General features: G+C 45.9%; 1 protein-coding gene across 2 annotated transcripts in view; it reads right to left on the minus strand.

The window, feature by feature from the left end:
- Ndufa10 (NADH:ubiquinone oxidoreductase subunit A10) overlaps nt 1-20,903 on the minus strand; it is a 41,459-nt gene that overhangs the window by 9,817 nt on the left and 10,739 nt on the right. For both annotated transcript variants that reach the window (XM_006998398.4, XM_006998397.4), the window contains exons 5-9: nt 20,051-20,172; nt 18,494-18,573; nt 17,696-17,750; nt 15,876-15,961; nt 2,493-2,601 (exon numbers count right to left, since the gene is read on the minus strand). In XM_006998398.4, the coding sequence (XP_006998460.1) occupies nt 2,493-2,601; nt 15,876-15,961; nt 17,696-17,750; nt 18,494-18,573; nt 20,051-20,172 (452 nt within the window). The remainder of the gene's footprint in view (nt 1-2,492; nt 2,602-15,875; nt 15,962-17,695; nt 17,751-18,493; nt 18,574-20,050; nt 20,173-20,903) is intronic.

Genomic DNA, 20,903 nt, shown 5'->3' on the forward strand with positions numbered 1-20,903 from the left:
TGACTTTGATGACACATGATTATAAAAGGCATTACAGCAATCTCATGTGTATCAGGGAAGGTTATTCTTTTCTATTATTAGCACTTTTTTTCAGGTTGGCCTTGAATTCACCACATAGCTACTGGATTACCTTGAATTCTTGATCCTCCTGTGTCTATCTCCCAAATGCTGGGACTACAGGCAACCATGCCTGGCTTATTCTTGTCCTTTTTTTTTTTTTTGGGGGGGGGGTGTTTCAAGACAGGGTTTCTCTGTGTAGCTTTGTGCCTTTCTTGGAGCTCACTCTGTAGCCCAAGCTGGCCTCAAACTCACAGAGATCCACCTGCCTCTGCCTCCCGAGTGCTGGGATTAAAGGCATGTGCCACCACCGCCCTTTATTCTTGTCCTTTTGAAGATCGATTCATTTTGATTTCATTTCTATGAGTGTTGCGCAAGCTTGGTGTCAGTGGCCACATGAAGAAGACACAGACTCCTCTGTACCGGTTATCTAGTTGTCAGCCACCATGGGGCTAAGAGCTGAACCCAGGTCCTCTGCTCTTAACTGCTGAACCATCTCTCCAGTCCCTCTTATCATTTTTAAAAGTCTGAAGTATCTCCCCAACAAATTTAGAAATATAACAATAAAAGATATATGAAGATCAAATAAAGATCATTTTAATTTGTTGCAACAAATTCTTCTAGGGGAATGGTCCTAAGCAGAAGCAGAGCCACAGAAGGATGTGACCACAGCAGGGTTAAGTGTCGGGTGGTGCAGACCTATCTTGAGTCAACACTATCTCTACATTCCCCGCAATGTCTTGAGGGACTTCAAATGCACAGAGAATTAGACACATAATCACAACAGCCCACAGGAGGAGCTGGCCAAACAGAGCTCAACGCAGTCTGTGACTTCACATGGCCTGGAACTGGAAAACTACTGACCTTAGACTCAAATATATCAGAGATGACCACTTTAATTACCAGGGATTACTAGTTAACTATAGTGATTAACTAGTAATAGAGTGATAACCAGCCAGCAAGCAGAGGGAAATAAATGAAAGCCAGAAAAGAAAAAAAAATCTTACTTCCCCAAAAGGTAAGATAAAGGAAAAAGTAAAAACCTACGACAGGTCAGAAAACACTGTAAAACAACCCAATTAAGGACATCTTCCTTCCAAAAGGTGACTGGAGAATATTCCAGATATTCAGAATAGCAAGAGGTTTGAACAGCTCCAGGTAAGTAGACAGAAGCTATCCTATGCAAATACTAGCTGACAGAAGTCTAGGTGCGGCAGTAATACTGAGAACAAGCCTGAAGGCTAGCTCTACTACTAACAGTACAGATACCAGCATTAAAGGCACAGAAGGGACAGTACTAACCACCTAGCCAACAGCACACTCACGTCACCAATGAGGTCAAAGCCGACAGAACAGAGGGAGGCGGGTCCCACAGTGCCGTAGACCCTCTTGCTGCAGCAGACAATGGGCAAGATGGACCTGAATGAGGCTGCTTCTACATGGCTGAGGGAGGATGGATGTGAACATGGAGGCCACAGGGAACAGCTGAGTCCACTGAGTAGGTGGAAGGTGACACAGACCGTGCACAGCAAGGAGCCACCTCAGCCATGGGCTGAGGAAGCTCCAGGTCTTCATGGTGCACCCAGGAAGAGACAGGCAGCACACAAGTGCTTGCGCTCACGGCACAGTAAGGGCAGCATCAACATGGACGGACGGTGTGCTCCCAAACTTCTATGGTGGATAAAATATTTTCAAATAGGCCCAAAGAACTTGCTTAACAAAAAATGTTGAGTATTTCAAGAAAGGGAAGCCAAAACCAAACCAAACCAAAATAACTGGCCCAGCGGAACGCTTGCTCAACGCTTCCGGTGCTCTGCAGCCTCTGCTGTGCAAGTGACAGGAGCACACACCTCTCCCAGGGACGCAGACTCCCACATGCTCCCCTCAGAACCACTTCAATGTCATGATTTCACACCTTCCGATAACTAACACGCTACAGCAGCCCACGGACAGAGGACCATTCTTCCCAGTCCATGATGCTGCTGGATGCCGGCTCCTACTCCTGTTAGGCCTCTGGTGCTTGGCTGGATGGCTGGGAATGACCACTCACACCAACGGAGGAACACATGACTCAGGAGGAGGGTGTGTGAATCAGAGAAAGGCGCGGTCAGAGTGGGGCTGCCGCCTCCACTGCCTTCCCGTCATCCCTGCCGCACGGCACCACTTGGCTGGAGGACACGGCAGAAACATAAGCCTAGTGATTTGGAGATGCACTGTGAAGAGTGGGGGACGTCAGATACAGCTGTGACAACCTGGAGACAGTGCTAAAGAACGGAGGGCATGTGTCCATCAAGCCAGTGCACCAGAAATGACACTGGATACGGTGCATGTCTGAGGAGTCCTGCTTTAAGACTGGAACTGAGGGGACAACGCTTCACAGAAGTGGCTTCGTGGCCACAAGTACCCCAGACTCTGCCCCCATGCCTAGGGCTTACCGCTCTGAAGCTGTTTTGGATTCGGGTACCCTGGTGAGCTCCAATCGTGATTTCTGGGAGATAGATAGGAACGGTAGTGAAATCCAGTACTTCAATCTTATCCTGAACCCTGAAAAGTAAGAAAAACATGGGTTACAACAAGCCATCAAAATAAGTACGATTAGGCAAATATTATCTTTGACTCTTCAAGTACCCATATAAAAAAAATCCTTAAAATAGGGGCTGGAGAGATGGCTCAGTGATGAAGAGCACTGGCTGCTCTTCCAGGGGACCTGGGCTCAATTCCCAGCACCCACGTGGCAGCTCACAATTGTCTTTAACTCCAGTTCCAGGGGGATCTGGCACCCTTACACACACATACATGTAGGCCAAACACCAATGCACATAAAATAAAAATAAATAAATCTTTAGAAGAACAAAACAACAACAAAACAACCGTGAGATAAACACTGTTCCGAAGCAGGCGTCTCCAAAGCATTGTTCCTCACAGATCACCAGGGCTGGGTAGCCGCTCTGCTGAGACAGCTCCAGAACTGGGGAGTTCTGGGAAGCCCTGGCACCTTCAGACAGCGGGCTCTGATGGGAAGTTTGGGAAACGGGAAAACGGAGCCAATGTGTGCCTCACACACAACAACAAGGAGAAAGTTACCTGCGGATGGTAGGTCATCACGCTATGCACACTCTGCCCTCGTTAAAAATATGTAACATCAATACCAACAACAGAGGAGGCAGCTAAACTAGCTGAAGAGACATGACAGTGCCACCGGGAACTCACCAGGTAGCCCATGGAACCATATTTATCAACGGTCAGCTTCAGTTTTGGTACCAGGAATACCAGCTGTGGGCTTCTCTCCTTGCTTTCCCATGTCATTCTGCTGATGTGAGAATCTTTATACTGTTGTTACAGCTCATGCACTTTTAAAGCTGGTCACTCAAAATGGCCACTATGCTTGAAGAGATAAGCCTTTACTTTTGTTTGTTTGTTTTTTTAAAGAAAGAAGCATTAAAGCTAAGCAGTCATGCAGGCTTAAATCCTTACGCTTGGGAAGCTAAGACAGAGAACTGCCACAAGTTTGAGTCTAGCCTGGGCTACCTGGTGAGACAACTGTCTGAGGTGGAAAGTCACTAAAGCTTTTCTTAAATGCTCAAGAAACAAAGTCATTATTTTCAACAGATACTTAGCCACACCTAAGCTGTAAAGGCAACAAAGGGTGTTCCTTCTCTGCAATTTCCAAGTGGAGATTCAGTACTGTATCTGGCTCCTGGTGGCTGGACCTTGTAAAAAGCATCCAGACTCACTATACAAAGCCACAGACAGCCAGGACCCCACAGGCCTAGGACAAACTAAGTGGAATGCAAGGTGCATGGGTCCATAGGTCATGCTTCCCTAGGAGACCAGGGAAACAAGGGCCGTGGCAGAACGAGCTTTGTGAGGAGTAGCAAAGGTGTGGCCTGGTGTCCTGGCACAAAGGCGACATCACTCCCACAGTTAACGACTCAGGGACCCAAATCCCAGGCCAACAGCGCTGTCCAGATAGCCCTGCCTGCCTATCCTCCCACGTGGCTTGCATTTGTCTAGGTAATGGCCATACTCGACACAGTCAAAGATTAAGGTTGCTTCTCTTAGCTTTCATATCCAGGTGGTTTTATCTGCCAAAAAAATATGAAAACATTTCAAAACAATTCAAGCATGCAAACAGTAAGGTCTGCAAAGGACATAAAGTAGCTATGTTCTGTACGCTTGCTTTGCTCGGCTGTTAAGATAAAATTTTACAGTACCAAAGCCCATCTTCTAGCACCCCCTCTCCATAGCTACAAGCTGACAACTTTCTCATACACTCTTTATATGACTCTATGTCAGCAATGTATGAGCACACAGCTCTCAACTGTAACACACAGAATTATTTTGTACCTGCTGCCATTTAATTTTGAAGTGGCAACAAAATATTTTAACTAAAAATGAAGTATACGGTAAATGTTAACAAGTAACAAAGTAGTAGGCAGGTATCTGGTTTACTCTTATAGCTGAAAATCCTTAGAAAATGCTGGAAAATAAAGATGGTGTCCTGAAAGTATACTAAATAGTCAGAGCAACAGCGCCATCTATGTTTAATTTGGCAAAATTACAATTTACACAAGTCCCAGAAAAAGTTAGAAGCAAGCTTTAAAAGTAATTCATTGTGCCGGGCGATGGTGGCGCATGTCTTTAATCCCAGCACTCGGGAGGCAGAGCCAGGCGGATCTCTGTGAGTTTGAGGCCAGCCTGGGCTACCAAGTGAGTTCCAGGAAAGGCGCAAAGCTACACAGAGAAACCCTGTCTCGAAAAACCAAAAAAAAAAAAAGTAATTCATTGCCTGTCTATTCTGCAGTTTACTTAAACCTGGAAAATTTCCACTCTTAGCAGAGCTCTCAGAGATGAGGAGAGCCACACAACACATCTCCAGTAAGTACTTCTCAGGTAGGCTAGAGAGAACACCCTTCATCAGAGCTAATTAAAAATAAAGGCACTGCGAAGCCTTTTTTGACTCCGAACACAGAGAAGCTAAGGAGAGTTCTGCTCACAGAGTACCTAGTTCAACTCTGCCGCTGGAAGCCCAGCTGAGAACAATGCACCTGCCGCACCAGGGTGCAGCTATGATGTGGTGACCACAGTCTGCTGAAGCAGCATGGACAGAGTGCTTTGAACAGACGGTTAAGGGCGCGAAGACAGAAAAGAGGAAGATGGCACTTGAGGTTTGAAGACTAGAGATTTCTCCATTAGCAGAATGTGCCCTTCCTCCCACCTTTCACGGGCTGGTTCTGCCTCCCCCTGGACTGTAGTTCTGCCTGAACTAGGTGGAGAGCGCCCATCTGTCTCCACAGTACCGGATGGGTTTGGAAACGGTGAGGCTCCGTGGAAGCTGGGGAGGCGCGAGCGCACTCACAAACCTAACTGAAATGAAAGAGAAATCCTCGAAAGCAATAATTTGGTCAAGTTCTGGACCAATGAGAAGAACTGGCAAGTGGCATGTTTACAGTAATTATCTCAGAAAATAGATGATAATTTTCACTCCAGAAATTAAAGTCAACACAGTTACCATCGTAAACTGCTCTGACACTGAGGAGAGGAGGACACAGGACAGGGAACGGACAAAGCCACAGTCAATGGAATGAAAGCGGTTAATTGGACGCTGTAACTCACAAACTGGGAAAATTACAGGACACAGCTCTATACCCTGATAACCACAGAACTAAGTAATTACCAAAATTATGATTTTTAAGCGCGGGATCAGATTAACACGTGTTTTAAATCACATTTAGGAAATACCACGGTATTATCTGTGGGAGGTCAAAAGCCAGACATAGTCCCCAGTGTGGGCAAGTGTGTCCGGGTCTTAGGTGGTCCTCTTTTCTGTATGCTAGTCACACAGCAGTGTGACTCCGCCCAGCAGTGACGGAGCGTAACAAGCAAGGATCACAGACATTTGTGTGACAGACCCACAGCATTAAGAGGAGCTGCTGGGAAGGTACTAAGGTGACTGCACAGGCTGTGAAGAAATGAAGGACACTGGGGTTCAGCTCATGAAAGGCCACAATTCCTGAGCTAACCCAGGAACAGAAATGTCAGTGCGTGGGAGCACTCTTCATAGAGGCGAAAGAGGAACTCCCTTAACTTAAGATAAACAGAAACAGTTGAGTAACAAGTGATCAGAAGAAGAGATCCAAAATGAGGGCATCAAAGCAGCATCTCAGCACAGTGGAGTACCCGCTTCAGAGTGGACGGTGGGAGAAGGGAGGGTTGGCATGGAAGAGAGGGTCCAAGTGAGTCCTACAAGCTCAGCCATGAGCACACGACAGAGCAGGGCAGGCAGCCACGGGCTCAGAGGACAACAGCAGCTCCACTTCCCGGAGTTCACAACACTAGAATCTTTACACAGCCCTCACACGGACTGGAGCCACTGGGCCTTAACAGGCCAAGCTCCCTGAGCTGGGTCCTCACACCTGAAAAGCAGGGGTTCCATGGAGTACGGTGAACTTTCCCGCACACCCTCCTGATGGCACTGCCACATGGGAGCAAACAGGATTTCAGAACTGAAGGTCAGACAGTGATACAGTGAAGAGAACTTGTCAAGCAAGGTTAGAACCATAAAGCAGGTGTCACTAAGGTAAACTTACCAACATACATGTACAATGTGCACAACACACATGCAAGGTACAGACAACAAAGCCAACAACAACCTTTTGAAAAAGAAGGGTGCTTTAGTTACTTTTCTGATACTGTGATAAAAACCACCATGACTAAAAGCAACGTAAGGAAAGTTTCTTTGGCTTAGGATTCCAGAGAGAGTCCAGATGGTGGAGAAGGCACGGCAGAAGTCGGCTGGAGCAGAGAGATGACAGGTGACACCTTCAACCACTAACACATATTAGAGAGCAAACTGCAAGTGGGGTGAGCTTCTGAATCCTCAAGACCCACTCTCAGTGACGTGCTTCCTCCAGCAAGGCTCTAACTCCTAAAGGCCCCACAGCCTCGTCGAACAGTGCCACCAGCTAGGTACTAAGTGTTCAAATACATGAGCTTACTGGGACATTTCTCATTCAAACCACATTCTACTCCCTGGTCCCAACAGGCTCCCCTCAAGATGTTATAATGCAAAACACATTTAGTCTATTTTAAAAGCCCCAAAAGTCTTTTTTTTTTTTTTTTTTCAGTTTTAACACAGTTCAAAAGTATACTCTCATCAGATACTGATGGCAATTTTTAAACTGTGACCCCTGTAAAAATCAAAAACGCTATCACACCCTCCCAACATATGGCATATATACAATGGCATAGAATACACATTTCCATTCCAAAAGAGAGGAGAGGGCATTTGAGAAAATACTTGACCAAACCCACCGAAAGACAAACTCAGGATCCTGCAGCTCCATGTCAGATGTCTGGGCCTTCAGTTCCAGTGGCTTAGATGGCTCTGCCCCTCCAGCTTTGTGCCTCCAACATACACATCAATTCCTTGGGCTGGTTCTATTCCTTGCACGTAGCTCTTCTTGACAGACACCCCATAGCTCTAGCATCTCCAACATTTGGGGTCTCTACTGCAAACATTCTCGGCTTCATGCAATACTCTTGCATGGCCTCCTGTCCTTAGGGCTGGCATTCTTACAGGGACTCCCCTGCCACATGCTGCTTGAATTCGCAGCTCTCTGAAACCACGGAAGAAGAATTCCTGGTGCCTCAATCCTTGCGTATTTCATGCCTCTAGAGCCCACGCCACGTAGATAACACTGCCAAGTTCAGCTGCCAGCTGGGGACGGCCCTCCTTGCCTTCACCCACATTGGTATGTTGAAGCTTTCTAGAGGAGAAGCCACTCAGGCTTCCTCCAAATGCGGAAGCTCAGCTGGGTGGGGTCTTATCTTCTGGGCATCTTACTCCTCCAAAGTAGAACAGGTAGATTCTCCTTTAACTATGCTAATCTCCTTAAATAATAAAAGCCTCTCTTGAAAGAGATGCCTTGTTTACAAGCCTTGGTTGTAAAGATTAAACCTAATGCGTTTTTTCCCTCCAAATTATGTATGTTCTATTTCTTTCTGCCCCACTTGCTCTTTTTTAATGTAGAACTATGTATGGATTATCGATAATAACCATACTAAAGACTCAATGTTATACTGTCTTGAAATTTCCTCTACCAAAGAGATTCGTCCATTACTTAACTTCAGGCAAGTTCTCAGGACAAGGGCAGAAGGTAGCCAGATTCTCTGCCAAGATATAACAGCTGTTAGTCCAGTCCCTGCTTCCTCTGAAACCCCAGGAGCCCTCCACTGTCTGCACTACCCTCAGTGCTACTGATTTCCAAGTGCCTACCAGAATAGTCCATTAACTTCTGCTTACTACATTCAACTGCTTTTCTAGTTCAAAGCGCCAAAGCCTTCCAAATTCCTCAAAACAAAATAAACAAACTAGCAAACAAAACACACAGTCAAGTTCTTCATAACAACTACCCACTCTCTAGTACCCAAACTTCTAGGACAGCAGGGCATAAGGTCATACAATCAGGAAGAAAAAAATCCCTACCAGATTACTAGGGGTGATACTAGTGAATGGAACCATTCCTATTTCCACACCAACACCTAGACTTGGCTAAAGGAGCAGTACCGGATACCGACCGAGTACTGATTCAATGCATATACTACTTTCTGGAACCCTGAAGAGAACTCTTCACAATGAGCAGAACTATGGACAGTGCACATGGTTTAACATTTTACTTGGAAGGAGAAACAGCCAGCCGTGTGACTGAATGCATATTGATTAATGGTTTGTCAGGGCCACAGAAGGAGGAACTACTGCCTGCTCGTCCTCACTCTTGCTAGCAAGTTCATCTACCCTATTGCTTCAGCGTTCATGCACTAACATTAGAACCAACATCTTCGGCATTCTAATGTGTACTTCAGACTCGAGGAATCCTCCAGGCCTTGAGTGCCAGACTGGGACTATAGAGAAATCCAGCCTCATGGACTGAACACCTACCTACCAGAGTCTCAGTCCCTCCAGTGTAGAAGAGCCATTGCTGGACTATTAGGATGGCATCCTATAAGTCAATCTAATATCTCTCTCTCTCTCTCTCTCTCTCTCTCTCTCTCTCTCTCTCTCTCTCTCTCTCTCTCTCTCATACACACACACACACACACACACACACACACACACACACACACACACACCATTTCAAGCAGTTATAGGCACCCCATGGTATCTACAGGGATGCTTCTAGGGACCCTGTGGATAGCAAACTCTAAGGACATAAAAAGCACAGTACTGTCACACAGCCTCCATGTTTCCTGCCGTACACTGTCAGTAACCCCTACTATGGTCATAAGCTGTCACACCACAAAGACAGAAAAGTCTCCACATACTCAGCAGTCACAATTTTTAAAAAAATAACTTGGTTGGTGTTGTGGTAGAGTAGGCTAACTGCCCTTTTCTTGGAATTGATGACAGTTACAATATCCTAAGAAATTATAGCTTGCAGAGAGTGGAATAATGCCAGCAATACTGTTAGGGAGAGAGGGTTCTTCCTGCTGTCAGCCACCTGCCCTCCTGGAGAATAGCAGTGGACACAGATGAGCTGGGGATGACAGGAAAACACAGCAACTAAAAATGTGTTTTTTTTTTTTCCGCTAAAGTATGAAATACTTAACATAAGTAGAATTACATAAAACGATCAGTTCATTTCAGAGAGGGGGTAAAAAGAAAACAATGTAAGGAGTAGAAAACAGGAAACATGGAAAAATGGATTCCACTATTACTTCTCACTTTAACATAAAAGATCCAAACATAGACTAGCAGATGATATGAAAAAACAAAACCCAACTATTTGCTGTGTAAGAAAATGATCTTAAATTGAGACAATTTAAAAGTAAAAGAATGAAGAAAAAGATACTATGCTTATGCTGAGAGCAAAAGTGTCTTTAATATAATATTTCAGACAGAGCAGAGTTCAAAACAAAGTAAAGTATCAGGCACATACAAAGGGGTATTATCGAATTAGAAGATGTACGATTCTTCTCAACAAGAATCAAAACACAAGGCAAAAATAAACAGGCCTCACTGGAGACCCAGGAGAGCTGGCGCTGCTTGAGCTTTAACCCCATTTCAGAACTGACAGATCCACAGGGGACACAGAAGACCCGGTCACAACAGGCAGACTTAGCATCCTGTTCCATAGCAGAACCCACAGTCTGCTCAATAGAGCATGTACCAAGGCATAAATAAGACATGCCTGCCTATAGAACACCCGAATGGAGGTAAAAGAGGAGAACTAGGCAGAACGTTTGCAGATCGCACCAGGGTTATGTACGGGGATAGAAGGACGGATGGAAAACTCCAGATACAACAACAAACGACACACTCCCAAATCACATATCAGCCAAGGAAGTCTGCAAAGAACTCTGAAAATATTTTCCCTTCATGAAATTAACAATGGTCCTTATCAAATGTGCAGGCTGCGGGAAGAGTAGTACTAGAGGGAAACTGAGTGAACCAGGGCTTTGTTAGGACAGAGGGTCTAACTCAGCTGTCTGAGATCTACCCTGGGATGCTGCAGAGAACAGCTGAGACCTAAGGAAGCAGGAAGAAAAATGAAACAGGCAAAAATCATCAGCTAAAAACAAAGCAGTGAATGAAAAGACAATGCCTGGTTCTTTGAAAAAGTCACCACCAGGAAAAGGAGACTCACAAAGGCACATAAGCAACCAAGAGGAACATAAGCAAGACAATTCTTTTCTTTTGTTTGGGAACAAAATGGCAGGTTTTGATTTTTACTTAATTATACTGTATCACTGTGTATACACATGCACACTTTAATGTTCCTGTGTTTGTGCAAATGCATACGCCTATGTGTGTGTTGCTATGTGAGCAGAGGCCAGAGAGCAACACTCAGAATCTTTCTCATTCACTCTCAATCTTAATTTTTGAGATGGGGTCTCTTACTGAATGGATTTGGCTATATTGGCTGATCAGCAAGCCCCAGGGATCTCCCTGCTTCCAAACAAGCATGCACAACCACACCCAGCTTGTTATGGGGGTGCCTGCACTCCTAACTTAGGTCCCTTACTAAGTCATCTCCAACCCTAACTGTACTTCTTAACAGATAAAATATTTAGTGGCAACAGTTTCTACAAAATAGTCTTGAGAAAAAAAAAATCAATAGTTGTATAATTTATTTATTTGTACAGTCTGACCCAGCAACAATTCTTAAAACTTGAGAGAGTAACATGGAACCAAAGAAGTATGCATAATATGTGCATTTTTGTGTTGTGAATATGAAGGAATAAAAATATTCAGAAAGATCAGTATCAAATAAGTAGTCAGTGAGTTCTGCTTTATCCCAGAGGTTAAATAAGCCTTTCCTATGGAGGACCAGATAGTAAGCAAGAGGTTTTAAAACTACAGTGGCTGTGCTATACTAGTGGGTTTCACTGACACACTTCTCACACACAACTGGGAGCACTGTACAGTTTCTGCCACCTAACATGCAAATGTAAGAGGAGTCTGAGCAGCTCTGGGGTGATTGGGCACACAGACCACTGCTGTGGATATCGCTCTGTATGCTGTGAATGTGTTGCTCTGATTTGGTTGATAAATAAAACGCTGATTAGCCAGTAGCCAGGCAGGAAGTATAGTATAGGCGGGATAAGCAGAGAGGAGAATTCTGGGAACAGGAAGGCTGAGCCAGGAGTCACCAACCAGACACAGAGGAAGCAAAATGTAAAAGTACTGGTAAGCCACAAGCCACATGGCAATTTATAGATTAATAGAAATGGATTAATTTAAGATATAAGAGCTAGATAGCAAGAAGCCTGCCATGGCCATACAGTTTATAAATAATATAAGTCTCTTTGTGTTTACTTGGGTCTGAGTGGCTGCAGGAGCCGGATGGACACAGGAAAACTTCAACTATAGACCATAGTTTGTCAACCTCATTCATTCCTCACGTTAATAGATAGAAATGGCATATACAGGTAGCCACTAAAAATAAAAAACTTCAATGTTTAGTAAAATAGGGGCATGTTTGTGATATTCAAATAGGATATAAACTGTAAGACAATATGCAGAAATCCATAAATACACACTACACTGACTGGAAACCCCACAAAATGGTCAACTCTGGTCCTGTGACAACAGGAGGGCAGGTAGTTTGGCTTCTGATCTTTGTTTCTGACTTCCAAAGACAAGCAGGTGTGCCTGTGCCCTAGTTACTTCCCCTTGCTATCTGCACATCTTCTTTCTGGGAGCCTAGCCTTGAGCAGCTTAATTAGTGCTGCCTCATACTACTAGCATGAGCCCCTGCCTCATCTTTCTTCACCATTGGTGCCATGAATCCTATGCCTTCCCCAGAGCCTGACTGCTTACTTTCCTTAAAATTTACTGTTGTACAAAAAAGTCACAACTCATATTTATTACTTTTTGAAATAGTAACAAACACTCCAGTACTTCTAAGTGTGGCTTAAGGATGTGTAAACAAAGTGTGGCACATGGCAGGACCACCACTTAATTCATGTTTGTGAGTCGGAGAAATGAAGAAAATGCACAAGGAGCACTAAGCGTGGATACAATTTTACAAAGATGAGATCAGAGGAAAAGCAACATCAGACATCACCCTCTGTGCCTACAGACATCACAGCGAGTGAGGAAGGATATGAACACAGCCATGTAAGAGGAGCAGGAAATGCTAGGGTAGCTGATGGAAGGAACAGCTCCTCTGAAAAGCTCAGGTGATCACAAACCACTCATGTAGTGAACATTTCCAAAGCATCAAGGGAGCACACAAAAAAAATGAGTGTTTGAAGAACTTGAAGAGCTCACAGCCGAGATGGGAAATCAGATATCCCCACAGTTGAGCAGGTGCTGAGGTCCCAGAGATGCTGAATCAGATACAGAAGGGTGTCCCTGTCACCAACAGAGCCTGTTAAACTCTAGGGAGGAAGAGAAGTTGGATTCTTAATGTCTTCCTCCAAAGGTCTACGTGTTCTTGGTGTCATCACCGGCCTATAGCTGTGTGCTCTTTAGGACCAGCCCTTTGTTTCCTGGCCACCATGAGCTGAGGATCTATTCTACCACATGTCCACCATGTTGTGCTGCTTTGACACACAGGACCAAGCCACACAGCCAAATGATCATGGTCCCAAACCTCCAAAACCATGAGCCAAAATAAGCCTTCCTCCTTTATCTGCCACCATGACAGGAAGCTGACACACTGAGATCCACTTGCCTGGCCCCCTCAAGGAACACCTCTGACCCAGTCATGACAGGATGGTCTCTGGTATCAAGTGTCTTTCTTAATGAAGAAAAGTCTCTTTTCCTCTGGAGCCTTTTAAATACATTTCCTTTTGTGACATCTGCTTCTTTCCATTCTCCATCTTGTGCATCCAGTAGTTGAGACTTCCAGGAGTACCTTCTGTCACATTGCCACATTTACAGCAAGGAGCAGACTACAACAGAAACAGCCTCAGGGAGCTTCCTGGCTAACCTCAACACCGCAGGGAACCCTGAGTTTTTAAGGTACCAGAGGCTCCCTCTTGGTTCTGCTTCACTGTGTCTATCAACAAGCTTGCAGCCTCTGCTAGACTGTGGCGTGCATCCTGAGAAGGTACTCCTCCAGGCGCAGAGCCCTCATGCAGGACCCACAGGCAGAGTTGGGTGCTTTCTCCCCTGGCCAGGAAGATTCAGAAGGAGCCTCCGTCTTGTGTTTCGATGGAGGATACTAGATTCTTTAAAGAGCCTTGATCAGAGATGCAGTTCTATCAGCAGGTTTCTTTCACTGAGCATAAGACTGCTGCACAGTGGGTCAGTGAGTCTATGGAACGGAATGTGTGTGAACTCTACACTTACACTTATTTTTCTTTTCTAGTCAGCAAATTCAGTCTCATGTTCTGCTTAGTGCTAAAATTTCATATACGAAAAAAGCAAGGCACAGAAGTTCAAGTGACCTGCCCCACATTCTGGCTAGAGCAAACCCTATTCCCACCCTGTAGTCTGCTGTAGAGATGCTAAAGCTGTGTCTACCTTACTCAGCTTTCAACATCCATTCCAACCAATGAGAAAAGTAATTTATACCTAAGACTTGAGTCTGACTACAAGTTGAAATCCCATTAAATACCGTGCTGTGAATTAGTAAACTCAGCACGGTGACTCCTGCCCCCACGTGGATCTGTTGTCGCTGTGACACTGCTCCGGTGATGGAAGGAAGAAAAAGCTGCCGCATACATCCACTGCAGCCACCCCACACTGCTGGAGACTCAACCGCAGCATCACAGGCAAGTGCTCTACCACCGAGCTTATTGCCCTTGGGCAATAAATGTTAGTGAGCTGGCTGTGCCCTGGACACAGGAGACCACAGCTCCACTTAACCCACCAGGTGGAGAAAGCACAGTTGATCCGTCCTCCACACTCTCAAGGACCAAGGATACTGGCATCACTGAGGAAGCACCCCCATCATAGTCCCAGGCAGGGCCTCCGAAGCAGTCACAGTCATTCATTTACTTTCAAATACTGATAAGAGAGACTGAGCACCAAGGCCATTCTGGTACGGGCAGCCCAGGAAGAGTCCAAGGGACCACAGTTGCAGTGCCAAAGTGCAAGGCCCCAGGCCCAATATCAGGGCAGTGGAATGACTTCACACAAAGGCACACCCCAAATACCATGGTCCCGTTATTGTAAGTTAATAGACCGTAAGGCAGCAATGTTGGTGTAGACTGGTCTTCCCAACCACTGGAGAGGCATCATGAGATGATCACTTGGACCTAGGAGTGTGAGACCAAGCTAAGAAACACAGACAACCCCTTTAAAAAGGGGGGCCCTAAATACTGAAATATTCTGACATGTAAACCAAATTAACAATGCCTTCTTTACAAAGTTATTCCTGAATTTGTAGGAATAGCTACAAAACAATGAAAAGCACCTCCTCCAAGAATCTCTCCTGTATGCGCGTCTGCATGAAGTCTATGTAGGATCTGGGGTGGCAGGTAAGCTTCCTGTGCACTGGAGTCCAGCTGGGGGCCAGCAGCACAAGCTTGGCAGTAATTAGGACTGGCTGGAAATCTACAAGGTCAGTGGACATGCTGAGCACAGGGATCACCCCTGAAATGTCCATGGGAACAAATTCCAAGAAGTCAGGGCACTGTGCCTCAAAAGAGGATGGAATGGGAGGCTTAGTGTATATAGGGCACCTATGAGAGCCTGATACTGACATGCCACAGAAGGCTAACAGGGCCAAGGGGTGTGGGCTGTGGTAGGAGGATTGTACATAGGCAGATGGCCTCCCTTCCCACACCTGTGGTCTGCTTCTGCCATGGCTCCTCTGCCTGCCCACACAGGTTTAACTGTGGGACTACACCCCCACCCAGTATGCCCCTGCCTCAGCTTCTCCATCTGTTGCCCCTCTGACACCTGGTAAGCTTTGGATGCATAAGGCTGAGTCCTACTTCCTTCAGGTCTCTTCATGCAAAGGTCTACATGCCCTGCTCACTCACACTCCAGGACTTAGTAGTGGCCTTATGATTCGATAGTTCCACGACCTGGTTTGCTCTGCTTCTCCCACTAAAATGTGTCTCTGCTGAGAGCAAAAATATTATTTGATCCCTATAGTCTTTCAAACTAGAACCATGCCTGGCACAGGGTAGAAGCAAAATAATGCTGGAATCAATAACAACAAACAACTACACACTGAGCCCACTAGAGAATTCAAGAGTTGTTTGGAAGGGAAAGGGGTAAAGACCTCAGTACTTGCTGGTGCAGTTGACAACTGAGTTGAAGCATGTATTATTTAAAATCTGTCTACTTCTACAGCATGCAGCAGACCCCTGCAGCGTAGTTTGTTCCTGCCCCAACAGCTTCCCCAGTGACTCACCGCAAGCGCAGGTAGTGAAAGGAAATGTCAGTCTGTTCAAGCCAAGGTCCCTTGTTGTACTTGAGGTATTCAATGTCCTCTACCACCTAAAACAAGAGGAAGAGAACCCATTTAGAATTGGGAATGAGGCAACACTGTAAGTTACAAACTCTTGGCATAAAAGTCAAGAAGAACAAAATGGTAGGACTTGAATCTTGAATGCTGCTTAGCATGATGCTGCCTCACCAACACCCCAAAATACCAAGAGGACAGAGCTGCTCTGAAGACTGGAAGAAAAATAAGACTAGACGGAATAGCCAATGTTAAGGATGGACCACCCTTGTCTTCTAAAATAAGTTCCTTCTAGAAGGAACGAGCCACACAGAAAAGCAGAGGAACCTGAACACCAAGACATTCCTGGAGAGCCCAAGCCTCAGTCCTGCCCTTTCAGAGAGGCAATATTTTCATGTTCAAAGCTCTTCTAGAACACACCCAGCTCGGCCCTCACTTGAAGGCTCATTACTCTAAGATACATACCATCTAAATAGATATCAAAACACCAATCAAAAGGTATAAAAATAAATTGAATACAAACAAGGACCAGGAAGGTAATGAAACTAGCCTCTCAGACCAAGTAGGACAAGCCAGGAACAAGAACACTTACAGCAGGAAGCAGCAGAGCCACGCTAAAACACAGGCTTCTTCTGAAAGCGGAATGCTGTTCCCTAGTGGGAGAGCTCACCAGGTCCCCTTCCTCCTGCCCTTTGTACAGAAGAACTGAGCATGCAGGGGGCTCAGAGCCATCAGCTCTGCAAGACCCTTCTGCAGGACAGAGGGGCCAGAGCTGGCACTTAGTCTTGAATCCCTATGCTCCTTACTGTTTACTAACTCCTGACCTTCATTTCTTTCTGAGACAGGGTCTTGCTATTGAGCCCTAGCTAGCCTGGAACTCATGATGTAGACCAGGCTGCCTCAAACTTGCAGTAATCTTCCTGCCTCTGCTTCCCAGGTGCTGGTAGCTGAAGCCTTCGATACAATGAATACATTGAGAGCAGAACTCCTATGGGAGGCTTGCTGTTAGTTTTTGTCATTGTCAACAGGGTCTCATGCAGCCAGGCTGGGCTAGAATTCACTATGTAGCTCAGGCTGGCCTTGGACTTCTGTTTCTTTACTTTAGTCTTATGTTTTTTTCACCGAATGGATATTTACTTACTTTAATATCATGTAAGAATGACCTTTTCCCTCCTATTTCACCTTTTATTATTATACTGAAGGAACTGGCTTTGCCAAGCTAAGACGGTCTCTGTGTTGAGGCCGGTGCACCAGAGAGAACTCACACTAACTGGGTGACGTGCTACTTCTTGGATTAACGACACAGAGGTTTTGTTACTGTACATATGCTTTTGTACTTGGGAGAGCAGATGGCCTGAATTACTCCTTTCAGAATTTTCTTGGCTGATATTCATTAAGTTCCCTGAAAACTCTGTTAAGATTAACTGGAATTTCACAAAATGTAGATGTAAGGAAAACAGTTCTCTTTAAATGACTAACTTTTCCTCTGAACTAATGCAAGGTGCAGCTGTCATGTTCTGGGATACATACATGCCTTGAGGCATTTTGCATCTTTTCCATCTATGATTTTAAGATCATATGAACAAAGCTATTTTTTAAAAGAATCAACAACTTGATGGCTCAGGGAGGGTGATGAGCAGGGCGGATTCTGCTGTTTGATTAGGAAGCACCAATGCTCCTAAAACTAGTAGCAATCAAACTCAACATGTGGTCTGCGGAATCCTGGGCATCAAGTTGAAGAAGATCTACCACTGGCTAGCATCGCCCACCTTGATTGAGTTTTCAGATTCCCAGGTACTGTACACCAAAACTTCACACTGCTTACTGTAAGACAGAAGGAGAAGCACATGGTCAGCATTCCCAGGTAGAAGGTCTGTACAAATGCCCAGCAGCCACTAGAAGCCCTGCTCTGTCTCACACAGCACCTTCATATCCTGTCACCTGGGTTTTCTGGTGTTCATGCCACTGCGGTATGACTATGTAGAAGGCAACAATCACTTACTTCATTTTTTTTATTCACAATTTTAATTTTTTGAGAATTTAAACAATGCCCTGAAACTTTCCAGTATCAAACAATCTAACTGTAACACCTTCCTTTACATACAAATACACCTATGACCTGAGAACCTGTGGAGTGAGGAAAGCATGCTTCTCTCATGCTTCAACACAGGGACAGGAATGGAAAGACACCAATACTGCAGAAGGACGCCAACTAAAAGGATCTATGGACTGTCTTTATGAATTTCCACCACAGCATGCTGAGTGTTTCCAGCAATTTTTCTAGATATCTGCCTGCTACTTGAATAAGAATGCACCTCTTGTGCTAAACTTCAATATGGACTTGAACAGAGACTTATTTTTAGCATCAAGAATTTTAAGGATATAACAGTAGGGGGAAAGCATTTAAAAAACCACCCAAACAAATTCACAGAACCTGAACTGAAGTCTCTTGTTGGCTCTGCAGCCCGAGGCAGTGATTGGGAGAGAACACACTCTGGGCTATGGGGCTCTCTGCAGTCTCTGCAGGGCAGCTTGAGCCTTGCATGTCAGCACCGAGCTGGGCTCACCTCATCTCTGGGAGGAAGATGTTCTTGTAGGCATTCTCGATGTCCTGGAGATAGGCAGAGGTGACCTTCATTTCATGTGGCTAAACGGAAGCAGAGAAACCAGAGCAGGAAGCATTCAGACTTGGCTTCTCACTGAGTGTACGTAAAGCGGAACAACTGGAGGCAGTGCTTTTCCTAAGGACCTACAAGCCGCAAGGGCTTCAGGGACAGGTGTGCGTGTGCGTGTGCGTGTGCGTGTGCGTGTGCGTGTGCGTGTGTGTGTGTGTGTGTGTGTTGGGGGGGGGGGGTACAGCCAGCGAGAACTATTCCTGACTACAGAGGAACCCATGTCATGACCTCCTCTACACAGAGCAGGGTCAGGACAAAGGTCCCCCCGGAAACCCGCCTGCCTTTCTACTGCGCCTCACAGCACGTGAAGGCACCAAGGGACAAAGACTGGGAGGCCAACTCTCTCCCACCTGCCTCAGCTTTCTGCTACTGCAGAGCCCTCTCTACCTCTGCTCTTCCCACCTCCACGCACTCTTTCACTTCCCCTGCATCTGAAGATCATTTGAAAACATTTTAAAATTCAATTAAGAGTGGACAATTTAGCTAAGATTCATTCTTTCACCCTGGTTCATCCTGTGGCTTTTTGTATATTTCCTTGCTCACTACAGGGCTCCTCTACTAGAGCATGAGCTGCTGGGGTGGGGAACTCACCTATTCAGTTAACACACAGCCCCAGCACCCTGTAGTCTAGTACATAGGTACTCAAGAAACACTTGGGGGAGGGAAGAGGAGAGGGAGAAAAAAATGATTAGCCTACTGTTTTGACTTAAAGAAATAAAGAAAATATTCTAAAACCGGATTGTGATGGAAGTTGCTGTAATTTGCTAAGTTTGCTGAAAATCAGTTGTAAATTTCAACTGGTGCATGTAATCAAGTATAAATTCCATTTCACTAAAGCTGTTCGGAAAAAGAAAAGAGCCACTCATTTCCTGAGTGTGCCTGCCGCCCTGGCAGCTGGACCAGGCACAGGAAAATGTGACAGTCAACTGCACTCTGTCTACAAAGGTGAAGGGGACTGACTTTGCACCCAGGAACTCGACTCCAGCAGTGGGTACCATGCAGGAACTGTAGGCACTTCTGTCTGACAGACGCAGGCACTTAGTATGAACAGGTGAGGGAGGGGCCACAAAGGCACTCGAGGGGTGACAGGGAATCACTAGCCATGGCCAAAGTGAAACAAGATCACATGCAGATGGATCAGAAAAGATACACAATGTAACATAAACACTCAACACGAAACACCCATCGAGTTTACATGACAACTGAAGGCCATCCAGATCACTTTCATCTCTAGACAACAGGACATGAGACCTCTTAGAGAAGAGGAAAATCCAAGCAGGGTAGAGGAGATGCTCACTCTGCCTCCCCACAAGAACGGCTCAGTGGACAGATGTGCGCTTTTGGCTGGGACTTCCCGCACGTGTCTCCTGCCCTGTGAAGGCCACTGGGAATTGGCACACGCTGATCCCCAAAACATGTAGGCGCCTGACTCTCACGGTACTGACTTACATCTCCTCTCTTCTGGATCCGGCTCTGTATCTCTGGCACAGGCACGTCAACGTAGATGACGACGTGGGGTGGCAGGTATTGGGGGAGCGTGAGCCGCTTCACTTCCCTGTAGTGGTCCACACCTGCATGGGAGAACCCATCGTCATCCGACTCTGGACAGCCTCAGGCTTCTGGCCATGGGGATCTAAACCATCACCCTAACCTTAGCTGCACACAGGACAGACTTAGTATGTCTCCCTCACTTCCTAGGCAAGTTGGAGGCACACCAGTGCTCTCCTTGTATGTTCTGAGCTGGGATGCATGATACACGCCCTGCTGTGTATCTACTTCTTTATGGTGCCCTGACCGCACCCACGTAAGTCCAAGGAGAAAGCCAGGCCTTGCTCTGCCTGCAATGTACCAGCCTTGCCCTCTGCTAAGGTCACGGACTCCCTTGCTTCCTCTGCCTCCTCTCCATTTGCCTGCTGATTTGTGCCAATATCCCATCCCTCAGGCCTCTTTTCCCTCCCTGGATGTCCCTGACTTTAGCCAACGCTCTTTCCCTGTCCTGGCACTAATATGACTGGTCTCAGTCGCCACGCTTACACGTGTAAAATCCAGCGGTCACCTGTTACAGCCCATGTGGCATGGCCAACCCTCTCCTACCCTTCGGCTATTTCTGTGCACACGGAGCCACGGAGCTTCATCCTCTGGGGTTTCTGCCTCCTCCTCCTCAGTAATTGTACCTGGGACCTGGTCACCACTCTGTTGTCACTCACGAGCATTACCAAGTCCAAACAGGCCCGCCCACTATTAGTGCTGACACCAAACTACACCTGTTGGCATCTATTCCAGGCCTTAGCAGCATGAGTCT

Source organism: Peromyscus maniculatus, chromosome 13 (assembly GCF_049852395.1).
Source record: "Peromyscus maniculatus bairdii isolate BWxNUB_F1_BW_parent chromosome 13, HU_Pman_BW_mat_3.1, whole genome shotgun sequence".
NCBI classification, from domain to species: Eukaryota; Metazoa; Chordata; class Mammalia; order Rodentia; family Cricetidae; genus Peromyscus; species Peromyscus maniculatus.